General features: G+C 35.2%; 1 protein-coding gene across 1 annotated transcript in view; it reads right to left on the bottom strand.

Moving 5' to 3' along the window:
- The window catches only part of DPH6 (diphthamine biosynthesis 6), a 144982-nt gene that overhangs the window by 50162 nt on the left and 76764 nt on the right, over positions 1-18056 (bottom strand). The window contains exons 4-5 of the mRNA XM_016220425.2: positions 9737-9810; positions 6091-6209 (exon numbers count right to left, since the gene is read on the bottom strand). Coding sequence (XP_016075911.2) covers positions 6091-6209; positions 9737-9810 — 193 coding nt within the window. The remainder of the gene's footprint in view (positions 1-6090; positions 6210-9736; positions 9811-18056) is intronic.

Raw genomic sequence — 18056 nt, 5'->3', positions numbered from 1 at the left:
AGGGTCCTGTTTCTCTAGGGCTGCTAGCAATAGTTAAGTCCCCGTCACGATTTTCTGTTCTCCTTTTTCTTGCTGAAGGGTGTCTTACATATCTGTGGGTCTGAAAAAATATCTCATTGAGTAGGCCAGTTTACAGTAACAAAAGACGGGACTGTCAAATCAGACATACAAACCAGTGACCTTACCTAGTATAAAGCTTTACTAATAATTTCAAGGATACAGGTAATCAAAAGGCCAGGTGAAACAGGGCGGAGGCAGAACCATCAGTGTCTCCCTCCAGGTGTTTTTCGGACACAATGAAACTGCTTGACCAAAGTTAACATGTAAGATCTCTAAGCAATGGATGCAATTTACATTACTTACACAGAGGACAACTACCTCAGTCATAAAACATCTCTATTCCATATTCAGATAGTTACATGCCTCACATGACATGTTCTGGGAAGCCATGCCCCAAACTCAAAGATATTAGGGTTGTTTATCAAAATCAATCATAGCATCCAGATATATCCTGCTAAAAGCAGTCCAAAGACAAGGACTCTTCCCAGGTTGTAAATACCATTAGTGACTTTGTTTTGTTGGTTTTTGCCATGAGGTCTGTAGTTGATGTTTATAAGATTATATGAGTTCTTCCTTTCTTTTCAGGGAGTTGATCCCAGTTACTAGAAAGAATATATTGCAGACCTGCCATTTGTGTGTGTGTGTGAGACAGAGATTTTTCACTGTGAGAGAAAGGAAGCACAGATAGAACATGGAACTATTATCATCCTTACAGAGTCCTGAATTTGATTTCAAAATATCATGAGCTTATGAGGTATTATATCTATTTAAAATCCCATTAAAAGAAATCCAGGGATCTTGGAGAAATGGAAACTAGAAATCTAGGTCTCGGGCAGAAAATGTACAAGATGACTTCATATGTTCATAGCACTACTTATACAGTCATGTGCCATTTAATGACACGGATATGTTCTCAGAAATGCATCATTAGGTGGTTTTGTCATTGTGGAAACATTATGTAGTGCACTTACACAAACCTAAATGGTATAGCTTATACACACCTAGGCTATATGGTAAGTATATTGTTCCTAGACTATAAGCCTGTACAGCATGTTACTAAACAACATGAGATTAAATCAAGCAAAAGAGAAAATGATGCAATCAAAAGACATGGTAAGCATGAGATATATAGGGCTGCTGCTAAAAGAAAGCTTCTTATTTATAAGTAGAAAGAGTCACTACTCTAAAATAATAAGAAAGCCCAGGCTGGTGTGGCTCAGTTGGCTGGGTGTTGTCCCATGCACTGAAAGGTTGCCAGTTTGGTTCAATTCCCAGTCAGGACACATGCCCAGGTTTCAGGCTCAATCCCGGGTAGGGGGTGTGCAGGAGGCAGCCATTGATGTTTCATATTCACATTGATTTCTCTTTCTCTCCCTCTCCTTTCCTCTCTCTTTAAAAATCAATAAAAAAAATCTTTAAAGAAATATATATATATATAGAATAACAATAAAAAGTATAGTATAGTAAACACACAAATCAGTTACATAGTCATTTATTATCACTATGGAGTATTATGGACTATACATAATTGTATGTGCTATACTTTCATACGACTGGCAAAGCAGTGTGTTTGTTTACATCAGCATCTCACAGAAATGTGAGTAATGCATTGCACTACATTATGATGGCTATGATGTCACTAGGCAATAGGAATTTTTCAGCTCTTTTACAATATTATAGGCCCATTGTTGCATATGTGGTGGGGTCGTTGAACAAAATGTATTACACAGTGCAACACTGAAATAGCACCAAACTAGAAACTACCTACATGTCATCAGTGATAAAATGGACAATTAAATTGTGGTACATTCCTACAATGGACCTCCATACCATAATGAGAATTCAATAAATTATTGCTTTATTCAGTAATGTGGATGAATCTCATAAACATAATGTTGAGCCAAAGAAAACAGACACAACTGAGAATATACTGTGTGGTTCTATTACATAAAATTAAAAATTTTCATCTACAGTTTTAAGTGTCAGGAGAACTGTTACCTTTGGCAAATACTAACTAGGAGGATATTAGCAATGTTCCATATTGAGATTTGGGTGTTGATTACATACGTATTTTCACTTTGTAAAAATAAGTCAAATTTCATCAAATTCAGTAATTCTTAGTTATACACTAAGAATTTGTTCACTTTTTTGCATTTATGCCACACTTCAATAAAAGATTACTTAAAAAAACAAAACATGAGGTAGATCTATATTTATTGACATGGGAAAAAATCTCCAAGATATATTGTTGAGTAAAAAAAGGCAAGTTCCCAATCAATACACAGACCAAGATACCATTTGTGCAATATTTAAAAACCTATAAAACAATCATAATATTTCTACACATACATATACATATGCCAAAAAAGGTGATCTATAAAGATGATCAGCTATCACTCTGGGTGTATCCCTGGGAAATGAAGCACTTGGTGGGAAAGGAGAGGCTAGAAAACAGAGGGGATCTTTTCTTAATTGATGAAAATTTAACACTACATAGAGCAAGAATGTTTTCATGGAATACTCATAATTAAAAATTAATATTTCTAAAAGGAAGGATTGTTCTTAAATCCAATGTGCAAATGGTTCTTTAAATAAGTCTAAAAACCATAAACTTTTTAAATACTAAGCTGTTATGTGAAAATTTCACGAGTTCACTAGCCTGCAGACACCAAGGTATCTAACACAATTATCAGAAATATTTTTGTATAATCCACGTAGGTCCTATCCTTTTCTAAGACCATTCCATGAGATCTAAAAGGCCGTAAAACTTTGCTGAATCCCTCTCCCCATGGGAGGAACCTATCATCCCATTTTTTGCTTACAACTTTTTCTGAAAACTTTAAAAGGAGTGAAAAAAGGTTGGAAGCCTCTATGCATCATTTATATTTTTCTGCATCTTTAGAAGAAATGTGCCACTCAACAAACCTTTCTTTAATACTGTTCTCAAGAATAACTTTCATCTTTGCATACCTATAGGTAATCAGTAGAAACTATGTGCTATAAATGTTAAAATCAAAGCTATACTTCTGTCATTGAGAGGCCGAGGAAAAATCAGCTCAGTTTTATACTTCACTCTAAGGTTTAATACAATTAATCACCTCTCTGACCCCTACATAGAGGCACACACACATCCACACACACAAATAAAGACACACAATATCAGTTTCATACTATAATAAAAGTGGAAGCAAGGTCATATTCTTTGGTTCTGTCTTTCTAATGAGGCAGGTTTCCTCTGGGTTCTAATCCATCCTATTCTCTAGTAGTAAAAGAGATTGAGTGTGTACTGTCTAGTGAGAGGTCACATAAACTTCATTACAGAACTAGGCAATCTTAGAAAATCCACAAGAAAGAGAGCATACTCTACCTAGATTGATAGAGAAAATTATATGACAGATATATCTATAGCGAGAACATCAATCATAAGAGTTGCTCAGCAACCTTTTCTCAAAAATAAGAACACACCACCACTTCAACCCTTCTCTTTTCATCAACTGCAGTTCTCTAAATAAGGCTTTCTACTAAAGACAATGCCTTGACTTCAACAAGAAGAGAGCAGGCTGGTGTTTACCAAGGAGAAATATCATGGGATCTTTCTATTAATGCTGTTTAAAGTGTGAACTTGTTTGTAAACTATTCCACAGCTTGAGAGGCCTCATTATTTCAGAGATCACAAAAGTAAACACTCTCAAATGAAGCACATGATTTAGGCTTTGAGAACCCTTAGGCTCCAGGGCATTTCCTGTAATAGGTTCATGAAATAAATGTATTGGGCTCAAACCCTATGGTTTCTTGAAAATGAGTATAATTTAAAAATGCAAAACAATGTGTTCGTATATAATATCCATATCTGAATGAGATTACCACCTGCCTACAACATTGTGTCTATCCTAACTGATCAAATGACATCCCCTCAAATGTGATCTTCTCACCATCCCCAACAAAACCCCACAAAGCCAATCATTCTATTTTAGCATTATTCAAAATATGTTAAGTAAATATAAGGAAAATATCATGTGTTGTGTCAAATATAGTTTTGAAAAAGATGAAAAATTCAACCCATAATTTTTCTGAGGTAACTCCACACTGCTTTCAACAGTGGTTGCAGCAATATGCATTCCCAACAGTGTACGAGGGTTTCCGTTTCTCCACATGGTCACCAACACTTGTTTTTTGATTTATTGATGATAACCATTCTGATAGGTGTGAGGTAATAATTCACTATGGTTTTAATTTGCATTTCTCTGGTGATTAGTTACACTGAGCATCTTTTCATATGTCTCTTGGCCATCTGTATGTCCTCTTTGAAGAAGTGTCTATTCAGGTCTTTTGCCCATTTTTTTAATTGGATTGTTTCTTTGGTGTTCAGTTTTGTAAATTCTTTATAAATTTTGGATATTAACTCCTTACTAGATGTGTCACTGATGAATATCTTAGTGGGTTGTCTTTTCATTTTGTTGATGGCTTCCTTTACTGTGCAAAAACTCTTTCGTTTGATGTAGTCCCATTTGTTTATTTTTTCTTTTGTTTCCCTTGCCTGAGGAGATATATCAGAAAAAACATTGCTATGAGAAATGTCCGAGATTTTACTACCTATGTTTTCTTTTAGGATTTTTATGGTTTCGAGTCTAACATTTAAGTCTTTAATCCATTTTGAGTTTATTCTTAGGTATGGTGTAAAAGGGTGGTCTAGTTTCATTTTTTGCACTTATCTGTCTAGTTTTCAACACCATTTACTGAAGAGACTATTTTTAGTCCATTGTATGCTTTTGCTTCCTATGTCAAATATTAATTTACTATAAAGGTGTGGATTTATTTCTGGGCTCTCTATTCTGTTCCATTGATCTATGTGTCTTAATAGAACTTCCTTATGACCCGGCAATTCCACTTCTGGGAATTCATCTGAAGAAACTTGAAATACTAATATGAAAGGATATATGTACCCCTATGTTTATTGCAGTGTTATTTTCAATAGTCAAGATGTGGAAGCAGCCCAAGTGCCCATCAGTAGATGAGTGGATAAAAAAGCTGTGGTACTTTTACACAAAGAAATACTACTCTGCCATAAAAAGAAAGAAAAAAAATATTTTTTGGTTAATCCTCACCTGAAGATATTTTTTCCCATTGCTTTTTCAGAGAGAGTGGAAGGGAGGGAAGGGGGGAGCAGGAGAGAGAGAAATAGAGAGGGGGAAACACTGACAAGAGCTTTATCGACTGGTTTCCTTCCCAAACACACCCTGAATGGGGGCGGGGAGCGAACCTACAACCCCGGTATGTGCCCTTGACTGGGAATCAAACCTGTGACCATTTGGTGTGCGGGCCGACTCTCTAACCACTGAGCTACAATGACCAGGGCAAGAAAGAAAATTTTCCCCTTTGCGACAGCATGGATGGACCTGGAGAACATTATGCTAAATGAAATAAGCCAGTATCAAATAAGACAAGTATCATATGATTTTACTTATATGTGGAATTTAATGAACAAATTGAACTACCAAGCAAAATAGAGACAGACTCATAGATAGAGAACAGGCAGACAGCTGTGGTGGATGTGGGTGTTGGGGGGTGGGTGGAGGGATTGAGAGAAAAAAAAAGAGAGAACTCATGAACATACACAGCAATGTGGTGGTTTTAGACAGGGAGCAGTGGGTGGAGGTGGAAAAGGGCCTAGAGGGGATAAATGGTGATGGTAAAAATAAAATTAAAAAATAATAAAAAAATAAAACAAGAAAAAAATTCAACCTGTATTTCCTGTTTCCTATGAACCTGAATTCCAAATCCTATAAAAAGAACTTAAAGGACCATAATATCAGTTTTAGAAGCAGTTATATATTTAAAAATAAAATGATGAGGCTCACTATTAATTACTTTGGTAAATAGTCAAAAGCCCATTTCAAAATTTCCCCTTATTCAATTTCTTGTGACTCCACATTTTTATATTCTAAATCATTCTTCTTTTTTGTTGTAACTGCTTATTAGTGAACTCATCATCTGTGTGGTAACAGCTCCCTTAAAAATCTGGCTACATACCCAAAGCTGCTACTTTGATGATGATTGCCTGAATGTTAGATGATATCATCTCTCGGAGCAAATCTTCTTGGTTTCTTTGCCAAAGGTAAGCTAAAGGCTGAAGATTAAGCCTTTTACACCTATAAAATAAAAAGAAAAAAAATCAGTGATATCTGATGATATCTGAATGTTCTATATTTGGATCCATAGCAATTACTTTGATTTTAAACATAGCGTGTTTTTAAGGATTTTAGCATTTAAAATGCTTTTAAAAACATGCTTTGTACTATGAAGTTTATGTGTACAACATAAACATATTTAATTTCCACAGGCTATGTATAAACAGATAAAAATAAAATCTCTAGGCAGATTAGAAGTATTAATTTTAGTAAGACTCTAAGTTTAGAAATCTACGCAAAAAAGCATCCAAATGCCAATGGATAATTATTCTTGTTTTTAGAACCTCCTTGGGCATCAAAATTGTAAAGCATATGCAAAATAGGCAAATAAATTTAACCTAATAAAATAATCATAGGTGGATTAAATTTACAATAGTATGGTTACACGAACTATTCTTACGTACTAACTGAAATTTTTAAAAAGAATTCAACTCAGTGAAAACAAAATAACAACAAAATACAATATATTGGGGCACTGTGCTACAAATTTTACATTATGGTGCAGAAGAAAGAATATGGGTTTTGGACTTAGGACAAATTTGGGTTTGAAATCTACTCCTGCACTCGCTAGCTATGTGACTACGGCAAGTCAAAACTAAGGTCTAGGTCTTTAGTTTCCTAGTTCATAAATGGGGACAAAGATCTGTTTTTTCAAAGTTCTTGTTAAGATTAAGGCGTAGAAAGTGTAGTCATCCTTTACTCCTCCGTTCTGCTCCTCATTCAATCACCACAATGCAGATTAAGACCACTTCTTACCAGTACCACTAACACCGGATCTGTGGCACCGAGAGATCCTGTCAATATCTTCCTAATCTTGTTCCGTTTCTGTCCTTGCCCTTTTAAAATCAGTTTTCCATATAGCAGTCAGTGTGATCCTTTTAAAACATTAAACTGATCATGGGATTCCTCTGCTCAAAACTCTTTTCATCACTCCCAGTAAGAGTACTTGCAATAGACCTACCTGGATCTCAGCCTGGTTAGCTCTCACACCTCATCTACTACTCTCCCCTCACTCCCGCCTCCCCTACCCTGCTCACTCTGGCCTAATACTAACCGTGCTCCCTACCTTCCTCACTTCCTTTGGGCCTTTGTGTAAATGTCACTTTCTCAAGGAGGACTACAACTGATTAAAAGTAATGTAATGAATGTAGCACAATGCTTGGATAAAATAGGCATTCAAAAAATGGTAGTCAAAGCCAAGTGAACCTGCCCATGTCACACAGTAAATGGCTGAGATCAGATTTCAAAAAAGAAATATAGCTCTAAAACCCACCAACCCTAATGTCTGTAAGGTTACCTGGATGACTACTCTAGCCCATACTGATCTCTCTCTCAGAAAATCCCAAACTTAGTAAATGTACGACATATTTGGTCATTTACTCATCCATGGCCTTAAAAATACTACTATTTTTTCATGTACATATACTCTGACTTTCAAAGAAATGAAAATCTTCCTTACTACAGAAACTGTTATATATAATTTTTCTTTGTAAAATGTCGCAGAGCATATAGGGCACTGTTGAGGCAGTTAATACAAAAATAATGAAACTGAAACTAATGATGTAACACAAGCATTACTGTTCTTGCTGTCCTCATCAATGTTTAATGCCGGCTAATCAAACTAGTCTCTCTACCCTTTTTAGCTGAGATTTTTTTTTAATTGAAAAAAACTATTCCTTTCTGTCCTTATGGCAAAATTCTTGACTTTTGCTTTGATATCCACAATCTGTTGACTACTTGTAGACTTAAGTCAAACTTCTTTACCTACTTAAATTTTTTAACAGTTCAAAATACATTTCCTCTGTAAATCAGTTGTATTTGAGCTAGTGACATTTATTAAATGCATTATATCTTGAGAATATAATGATGCAACACAAACTACAAACTGAAGGTAGGCTAATTCAAAACAGTTTGTAGAGCAATGGACGCCCAATATCGCTGTCTTAAAATTTTCAAGAATAAAAGTGCAGATATGCTTTATGGTATAAAATCTGGGTATTTTAGCCATGTGTTGAAGTGTTCCTGAGACTGCATTTTGAGAAAAATCTTGCCTCTACCCATTAGTATGCTTTGGGTCCTTCTTCCATACAGCCTCCTAATCAATGGCACATTTTCATTCAGCTTTTCAACTTTCATCAATAGACATCAGCCCTATCTACAGTTTGGTTATCCATTAAACCACATGGGTTTGAACTTATTCAAAAACAAAGATTTGTAAACTAAAAAATTCTCAGAGAAGATGACCTAAAAACTGAGGAGAATAATATTATTTCTAACATATGGCTTAAGGGATATACAATCCAGCTCCATCAATAGTTCAGTGTTCTTAAACGAAAGCCAGCAGAATGTAAGGAAAACTTTTTCAAAACACACGTTTAATCTCCCCCATTTCCATCTCCATTCTCCAGAGATTCCAATATACCCCAAATATGAGTCATAATCCCCTTCACAATATGCTTTGCCTTGCATTTCTGTCATTTACTTTTAAAATTCTGTATTTTTAACTACCTGAAATTCATTATGGAATTAGAGAAAACAAATAAGATAAAATTTTAAGTTTAAATGTTCAAGTCCATTAATATGCAAGTTTTTAAAGAGATATTCAATGTGAAGGTTTCTTTGTCAAGAATATGAAACCATTACGTAAGTATAGCCCTTATTTCTATTTACACTTTTGAATGGCAAAGTTATTTATTTAGAGGCTAAGTTTTGTTTAAGATTAATACTGGAGTCCACATTTTTTTATTTTGCTCATGTAATTATGTATAAAGCCTCTATACAATATTTTACTTATCCATATAAATTAAAAATGAAAAATAAATTCATTCATGTTGTTTTGCCAAACAAACATTAAGTAATCTGTATTATCATTTGACCTTATGTTTTTTTAATAGATAAATTAAATGAACTGTTTTGGTATTTGTAGATACAGAAAATGATTTACTAGTGCTACATCCCTTGGTGGGGGGTTGGGGAGAGTGGGAAGCAACAACCTAAAAATTCTTTGAAAGCTGAGTGACTTTATATAGAAGTATTTCAATTGTGAGTATTTTTGGCCAAGAATTGAATCCTAAGGACCAAAGAAGGGAAGATTCCTTAATAAGCTTTTAAAGATATTATTACATTACTGCACTCCTTTTACAAGCTCCTGATTTTTATTACAAATGATGAAGAGTTAAAAGAGATTAAAAGGGTGTATTGATTCAAATAAGAAAAAAAATTTTAAAAATACTTTTGACTTTAAAAATCTTTGCCCTAATTTTTTATTATAAATAATGTATTTTTCCTCATGGTAAGTTAGAGTTTTCTCTATGTGTGATATAAGAATGGAACAAAAATAAAAGGGGAACTTTTGTTACTTAGGTAAATAGATAGTTCCACGGGCCTGTAGAATATCATATCTATTTATTATTTGGATACAATTAAATTTTTTATTCACATTCTTAAAATACATGTATATTTAAATACAGGATATATGATGTTCTTACACATTTTCTACTCGAACACGCTGATAGTCAGAAAGTATAGCACCTACGGATATCCCTTCCACTTCTTCTTTTTCCTGAAAACAAAGGAAAAATTGTAACATCAAAAATAAACAAACATGTGACTCTGCATCATGCTCTGAAAACTATAAACGAACTGCGTCTCATCTAGAAAACCACCTTGATGTAGAATAATTTACTGAAAATGCAAGCCATATTCAGGAAAATCAATACATATATTTAAGTCATACTGCTAGCTGGGGAGAAATTAATTATTCTCTTTTACTTAAAAATCCAAATAACTAGAGACCATTTTTCATGGAAAAGGCAAAGGCTTAGGCAGCATTTCCAAAATATTTTCTCACTTAACATACTTGTAAAGACTCACCGATGTTTGACTCAAATTTTTAAAAGAAATTTCTATTTAAGGACAGTATTTTCCCAGATTATCTTTAAAAAAAAAAAAAGCAATGGCATAAGTAGATGAGGGAACACAATGATTTTTATCTGTATCTTAGAAAAAGATGATTGACAAAAAAGGTGAGTAGCAGGGAAGCAGAGGTGGTACGGCCATTGCCTGGATAACAGTATAGTACAGTGGTAAAAAAAAATCTCTGATGGGAAGAAAGCAATGAATTATTATCAACAGAGTTACAACTGAGAACATCCAGTAGTATATCCAGCATGTCCCGTAGGGAAGTCTATCCAGACGCTCATTAATGACCTGGAGGAGAATGTAAATTCCAACATGATCAAGTTTGCAGATGATACAAATCTAGGACGGATGAAACAGAAAAAAAGGGAAGATCAATCAAGTACATGGATGGATATGGACAACCTGGGGATTTGGAAGGACAGGTCTAAGATGAGATTTAATATAAAGAAGTATAACATAATACACTTAGGGAAGAATAATACACAATACAGGTATAAACTAGGGAACTATTACCTAGAAAATAGATATGAAGAAAGTGACTAGGGGGTAATTACCAATAACAAACTAAATAGAAACTCTCTGAATAGGCATAAAATAAAATCCATCCTAGCATATGGAGTGCTGAAGAAACTACTTCAGAGAGATGACTTCATTATTAATACACTAGTCTCTCCAAACTTGGAAACCTACAAAGAAAAACAATAGTGTTTCACATAAAAATAAATGTAATATTTCAAGACATACTGAAATAACCCAGTGTGTCCTAAAAGGATGCCATAGTAAATAAACAAAAATGCACAACAGGAATCTCTCATGTCTTTGGAACTAAAGCCAATTTAAAATTTCCCCTCCAGAATGATAGAGAAATATCTGCCAAACCTCCCCAAAATAAAATGACTTTCTATTAGATAAAGTGTCCAGGAAAAGAGCTATTTCCTTTACTTTCCTATTTCAGCAACTTTGTGAGAACATTTGCTTATAACCTTTCTCTAACCTTCTTAGCCATTTTCTTTTCATAAAAGTCACTGTATTCATTAGAAAAAGTCAAGGCATATTGTTCCTCATTAAATGCAAATATGGCATAGATCACAGAGTAGTGAACAGGGTTACTGAGAGATCAAAATTTCAGTTCTGTCATAAAAAAATATAAAGTATTAAGTATTGTGTGTGTGTGTGTACTTCTCTATAAAGCAAGGAAACAAAGACAAAAGCCACTGTGTTTTCAACTAAGTCAAGTCACTGTGAAAATAATAATTGGAATTTATTATCCATTCAAAATGTGCTAACGTTCTATGGTTCTCATTTAATGTTCACTACAACTCTAAAATAATAATTATTTAATTCTTCTTACTCTACTTGCATTCTCTGAAATCCTCTTCCACTTGCATCTCTTTTATTTTCTATTTGATAATACCTAACAAATCAGCTCTGGAATTACACACCCAGCTGAATTCTGACTGTTCTTCAAAAGTAGGTATAAATATAGGTCATTAATTTTTTTTTATGTGAGAATCTTTGAAAAATTAGGTCAGTATAAAAAAAAAAATCTGACCTGAAAAGTTAAAAAAAGCAACTAAAATAAATGTTTACAAAATATTGTAGCAATAATACAAAACAGGGTTAAAATTCTCAATGAGGAAAAACCAAATTGTGTCCAATTGCAGAAAGGCTCTTCCCTTGTAAGAAACAGGGATAAAGCTAAAGATCTCATTTAGTTTTGCTACTGAAAAATGTACAAAATAACTTAGAAAAACCAGTTAATGTCAAGCCTTGTGAGCTTTGTACTCTACTTGCCTAAACTTGGTCCCAGGATGCTTGACAACCATGGTGCAAGACAGAGCTGATGTTAGGACAGCCAAGAGTTCACCCGAGAGTCCATAATTCAAATATAGATCTAACTGGTGATTTGTTCATCAGTCATGATTACTACAACCCATTAGAAATCCATCCCTACCACTGACAAGCTCTGTGATTCTCAGTAGGTTATGGAATAAGTTAGGTAATTTCTGTTTCATTTTCCTTATCTATAAAATGAGGATAACAATAGTTTTTTTCTATAGTTATTGTGAAGCTTGAGTAAAATAATTCAGATAAATAAGTGTCCAGTACCTCGTAAGCAATCAGTAAATATTTTCTTCTATCATTACCATAATCTTCATTATTACAGCTACTTCCGTAACTACTTCTACTGCTAACTACTACTGAGTACCACCACTGCCACCTTTAGTGCTATGGATTACAGGCCTAATTTGATAGACAAAGCCCTTCATTCCTGGGTGTTAAGAGTTGCTCATGACCACTTCTCAACGCTAGCCTACTAACCTGTGATGGTTGTTTTTATGTTTCAACTTGCCTGGGCTAAAGGATGTCCAGATATCTGGTAAAATAATATTTCTGTGAGAATTTTTGTGGCACAGATTAGGATATGGATTGGTAAACTGAGTAAAGGTAGCCCTAATCAATGTATGGGAACATCACCCAAAGAGTTGAGGGCCGGAATAGAACAAAAAGGCCAAAGAAGGGTGGATTTGCTCTCTGCTTGAGCTGGAAAGTCCAACTTCTCCTGCCCTCGGACAATGGCACTCCTGGTTCTTGGATGTTTGGACTTGGACTGGGATTTACCTCATTGACTCCCGTTTCTCAGGCTTTGGGGTTTGGAGCTACACCACAAGCGGATCATGGGACATAGCCTCTATAATCAGGCGTGCCAATCCTTCAAAATAGCTCTCCTTCAATGTATCTTCATACATCCTACCAGTTCTGTTTCTCTGAAGAACCCTGACTAATACAATTCAGACAGAGTGAAGAACCTGAGCCAAAGCAACAAACTAAGGGGCTTGGCACATAGGGACGGTCAGCAGTTTGGGGTAGTTGAAAAGCACATATCAAGGAGTGGACGACGGAAAGGCTAGAAAAATTGAGATCAGACTTTTCAGAGACGTGCCTTGCATCCTGAAGGCAATCGAGAACTTCTCCCTGTAGGATTTGTTAAAAAATCAACTCTACTGAGGTACAATTTACATACAATAAACTGCATCCCCAATCTCTCTCAATGTAAAGCACACCTCCAAGTCTGACGAGAAGCCCCACCCTCAGCGATCAGACTTACATGGCCAATCCTAACAATAGAGAGGTACTTGGAAGAGTAAAACACACACTCACAAACCAGTACAAACACAGCTTCATTATTACTGCTACTTCAACACCTACTTACATGCCAAATGATAGCTATACCAAGGATTTATTCAGAGAGTGCCGATATATCAACACTCTGTTTAAGAGTCCAGGGGCTGAATACAGATGGCCAGACATGCTTCTTAGAATACATTTTAATTGTTAATGTGGAAGAATCTCAGCAATCTATAAGTTTCTCCATTGAAACTGGGATGTACTATGTAGAAAACAGCCAATTTATTCAAAACTGGTAAGGTTGATATGCATGCACATGCACAACATGCTAAACCTGTATAAATAAAGCCAAGCCTCTGGCCTTTTAAAGAAAACACAAGGAATTTAGTTCTGATGAGCTTTTTCTTTCTTAAGGAAAGAGAGACCAAGTGTCCTTTCTGAAAGAGTGCACAGCATGCTGCTCACAGTAACGACTCACCTTACAAAGCAAACTGAATGAAGAATGCCAAAGGGATGCACACTTTTTACTTTACATGGCCTTGTTTTTTTTAACCAAGAACATATAACAGAAAATTTCTAAAAATTTACATTGAAAAAGGGAAAAATAGTATTCTTAAACAAATTACTCAGTTCTGCATAGCTTTACTTCTTCCACAAGATTCTGGCATTTCAATATCCTGGGTAAAACAGCTTTGAATTGTGAGTTAGGTTACAGCAGAAAAACAAAGATACAAAAAACTTTAGTTAATATATTTCTGGAGATGAGGACAGGAACTATAAGAAAATTTAAGGCCTAGAAGCTTGAAAATAGCCATGGAAAGTACCAGTATATTTCCCTGGACAGATGCTAGTGCCTCAGACCCCAAATCTGTAGCTCCACTATGCCAATCCTGGTGAGCACCCCCCCCCCCCCGGTTGTGCCTACTAAATGCGGCTGCGCTGGTGAGAGAGGGAAGAGGGCAAGGGTTCAACATACAAGGAAAGTGACTTTGGAAAAAAATCACCATAAGAAAAAAAGTAAAGTTTTAGAAACTATCATATGTACAAAACAGAATTTTAAAAACGGATGAAATAAAAGGAGATGAAAAGGAAATAGTCCGAAAAGATAGGCAGGTAAAAAATAACTAGAACTAAACTTTTAAAAAAAATAATCGCAAAAATAATTTTGGCATTAAAAGTAGTAAAAATCCAGAATATGTAACACAGGACAAAACTGCAAGGTGGAACATACAATGAAGACACTTGCTCAGATAACAGAAGAAACAATAAAAACGATGAAATTTTGCACAAAGAGATAAAATAAAGGATAAGGGAGAGAGAACAGAAATCCAAAAACTGTAATTAATGCTGCTAAAGAAGAACAAAGGAAATGCAGTAAATAATCAAGCTATCTTAGGAGAAAGTGTTGCTAGAAGAAGACAGGCCTGAATCCTGATGGAGAACTAGTGAAATTAACAGAGAAGGACCAACCCTGAGGCATAAGCTGCCAAAGGCTGCGTTTCAAAGACAAATAAAAACTAACTCTAGGAAATACAGATAACTATGTTCACAAATCCTTCCTTTCTGAAACCAAGGGCATGAGGGGGAGAAATAAAAAAAAACCTAAAAAGAAAGAAGGTGAAGGGATTAGACAAAGAACATATATTCATAACCCATAGACAGACAGCAGTGTGTGATGGTCAGAGTTCGGAAGGGGGGGTGAGGAAGGGTGGGGACATTTGTAATAGTATAAACAATAAAAATAAAGTAAAAAATTAAAAAAAATTAAAAAATAATAAATTTTCATTTACAATGAGGTTAGGGAGGAGTCTATACTACAAATTATAAGGAACAGTTGCCAAAACAGCATACAATTCACATCAAAAGGAAAGAAATGCTGAGAGTCAAACTACAATCCTCTCTGCTTGAAGAGTCCAGTGTAGATTTGTAACATATAATGCAGAAAATTCTAAGCTCACTATTATCTCCCAACTTGAAAAGACAAGGATTAGACATCAACCAACAGGTATTTAAATATAGTTCAAAAATGCTATAATTAAGACTATGGTGTTGACCCAGGAATAGTTACATCAATGAAACAGATCAGACTGTACACAGAAGACCTACGTGTGTATAGGAATGTGGTGCATGAGAAAGATGACAGTGAAAACTGGTAGGAAAGGATTCTCTCTATAAAAATGACATTGAACAACTTTTTAACTATTTAGAATGATAGAAATTTAGGTCTTTAGTTCTAGGATTTAAATATAAAAATAAATAAATAAAAGCATAACCATCCAGAATACATAGGTGAATTTTGCTTGCTCTTGGGAAAACCATTCTAAACATTTAGAAAAGAAAGGAAACAAAAGCCTGAAAGAATTCACTAAGGACAATTGACTCTATCAACCAATCAATGTCTGTACCCAGAGACTTTGCTGCTTTCTATGAAAATGGGTAAACTGGCCCTGCCTGAGTGTCTCTTTATCAGGATCCCAATCCATCTGGACAGTTTAAGGACTAGCCTTTTTTTCCTGCACCATAGATTTTTACTCCTGCTTTCTGTTCATCATTACAGAATACGCTGTAATAGCTGCTGAAGACGTGTACCCTCTTCTAGGTACCACTACTTCTCCCTATTAAAGTAAAACACTTCAAAAGAGTTTACATATTTGTCTCCATTTCTTCATGACGTGTTCTCTTCTAAACCCACTCCAGGCAATCTTGGGTTCCCATCAGTCTATTAAAATCTCTCATGTCAACCAGTGACCACTAAGTTTGCCAAATTCAGTGGTCAATTCTCTGTCCTGACCTTACTTGATTTCTTCCTCCTACCTCAAGGACTATTCCTCAGTCTCCCTTTCTGGCTCTTCACCCACTTCATAACCTATAAAAGTTAAAGTGCCCAGAGCTCAGTCTTTGGTGCTCTTCCCCTTTCTAGCTACATTCATTACCCAGTGTTTCACCTAGTTGCACGGTTCTAAGTATTACCTATCAGTTAATAACTCCTGCTTCTCTCTGAGATCCAGAACCCAAAAGTCTGCTCTAATGTCCATCTGGGTATCTACTAAGTATCTCAAACTTGAACAGATTAAAAACAAAACTCTTGATTCAGGCACATACACCCATCCCACCCAGCGATCCTTCCATATGGCTCATCTTAGAAAATGGCACTGCAAATATAGAGGCATCCATGATTTCTCTTTCCCTTATAACCTACATCTAATCAAGCAATAGTTCTATTAGCCTTATCTTCCAAAAATATCCAGAATCCAATCACTTCTCATCTGCCCCACAATTACCACTCTAGTCCTAACCACCATCACCTTTCAGTTGGACTATTGCAAGTTTCCTAACTGGCTTCCTGAATTAGTTCTTCTTTACTACAGTTAATTTCCACAGATTAACCAGTGATCTTTCAAAACATGTAGCTCCCTGACTGAAAATCCTCCAATGGTTTCCCATAATACTTCAGAGTAGTATCCAAGCTCCCTGTGGATAACATACAACGTTCTATATGACCTGAACCCTGCCAACTTCTCTGACACCACCACCTACTACTCTTCTCCCAGTTCACTCCAGTGATCACACTGGACTTCTTATTGTTCTTCAAGCATTTAAACTTGTTTTCATCTCAGGCACTAGTAAAGAAATATACACAATTTATCAGTTAACAAGCCTACACAATCCTAATTATCTATCTCCATTTGGTATCTGTGTTATTGAATCTTCCTTATTAAACAACCAACAAATAGGGCAATTAGTCCTATTCTAATCACCAAAAGAATTATAAAATACACCTGCCCATATGAGTTTATAACCTAGTCCTAAAGCCTTAATAATGACTACTCTTACAATCAGTACCCTAAAGTACCAGGAATACAGACACGAGAGGACAGAAATGGATTTCTACTATGAAATGTACCTGATGTGTTATTCTCATTCATATGCAAAGCTCTACCATACTGCAGCTAAAAGGCTCCCAACAGAGATTGGGATGATGAAAGCATTCAGCCATATGGTAATAGTGATATTTCCAAGTTTAGAAGGAGGGTTTAAAGGTAGAAATCTAGGTCCAAATTAGATTTGTTCACTCAATATTTGTCTTCATACTGAGAAGTTGGTTCACAAAGCCAATAAGATAAATTGAAAAGAAGCTGTCCCTTTTAAAAAATGAAATCTAGACCTACTTATTCTAAAGATGAGAAGATATGCAGCTTGCATTTATCGGGGATATTATTTTCTTTGAAAAATGCTTCAGTTACCAGTACTATTCTGTTAATGAGTTCTTGCCTGTTGAGAAAAAAAATGACCTGCTGAATGTAAAGTGTTTTTCATCTGAAAGGCATTCTAACATTTATAATATGAACCATTCATTAAAGAAGCACACTTGCATTACATAGCTCTGAGTGGTGATATTTGGACTTCTGGCAACATGACATTATTAAATAAGAAACATTTGTGAATGCCAACGATGTTCTAGGGCCTGGATAACAACAAGAAATTTATATGGCCAGTAAAACACTAAATGCTTTTTCCTTTAAAATGAGGAGAAAATCCTTTCACTCGCAACAACATTGCTGAAGTTGGAAAGTATTCCTCACTGTAAGTTATACAAGTGCAGGTTAATAAAAATAACAGAAATGAATACTATTTTATATGAAATAATTCGGAAAGGGACAGAATTTCCATATATTCAGGCATCTAAAACATTTTTTTGATGTGTTAAAAAGGCTTTTGATTCTCCTAGCATCACCAATATAAAACATTTTAGAATAG

Source organism: Miniopterus natalensis, chromosome 1 (genome assembly GCF_054644295.1).
Source record: "Miniopterus natalensis isolate mMinNat1 chromosome 1, mMinNat1.hap1, whole genome shotgun sequence".
NCBI classification, from domain to species: Eukaryota; Metazoa; Chordata; class Mammalia; order Chiroptera; family Miniopteridae; genus Miniopterus; species Miniopterus natalensis.
This window is presented reverse-complemented; position numbering and strand designations above follow the sequence as displayed.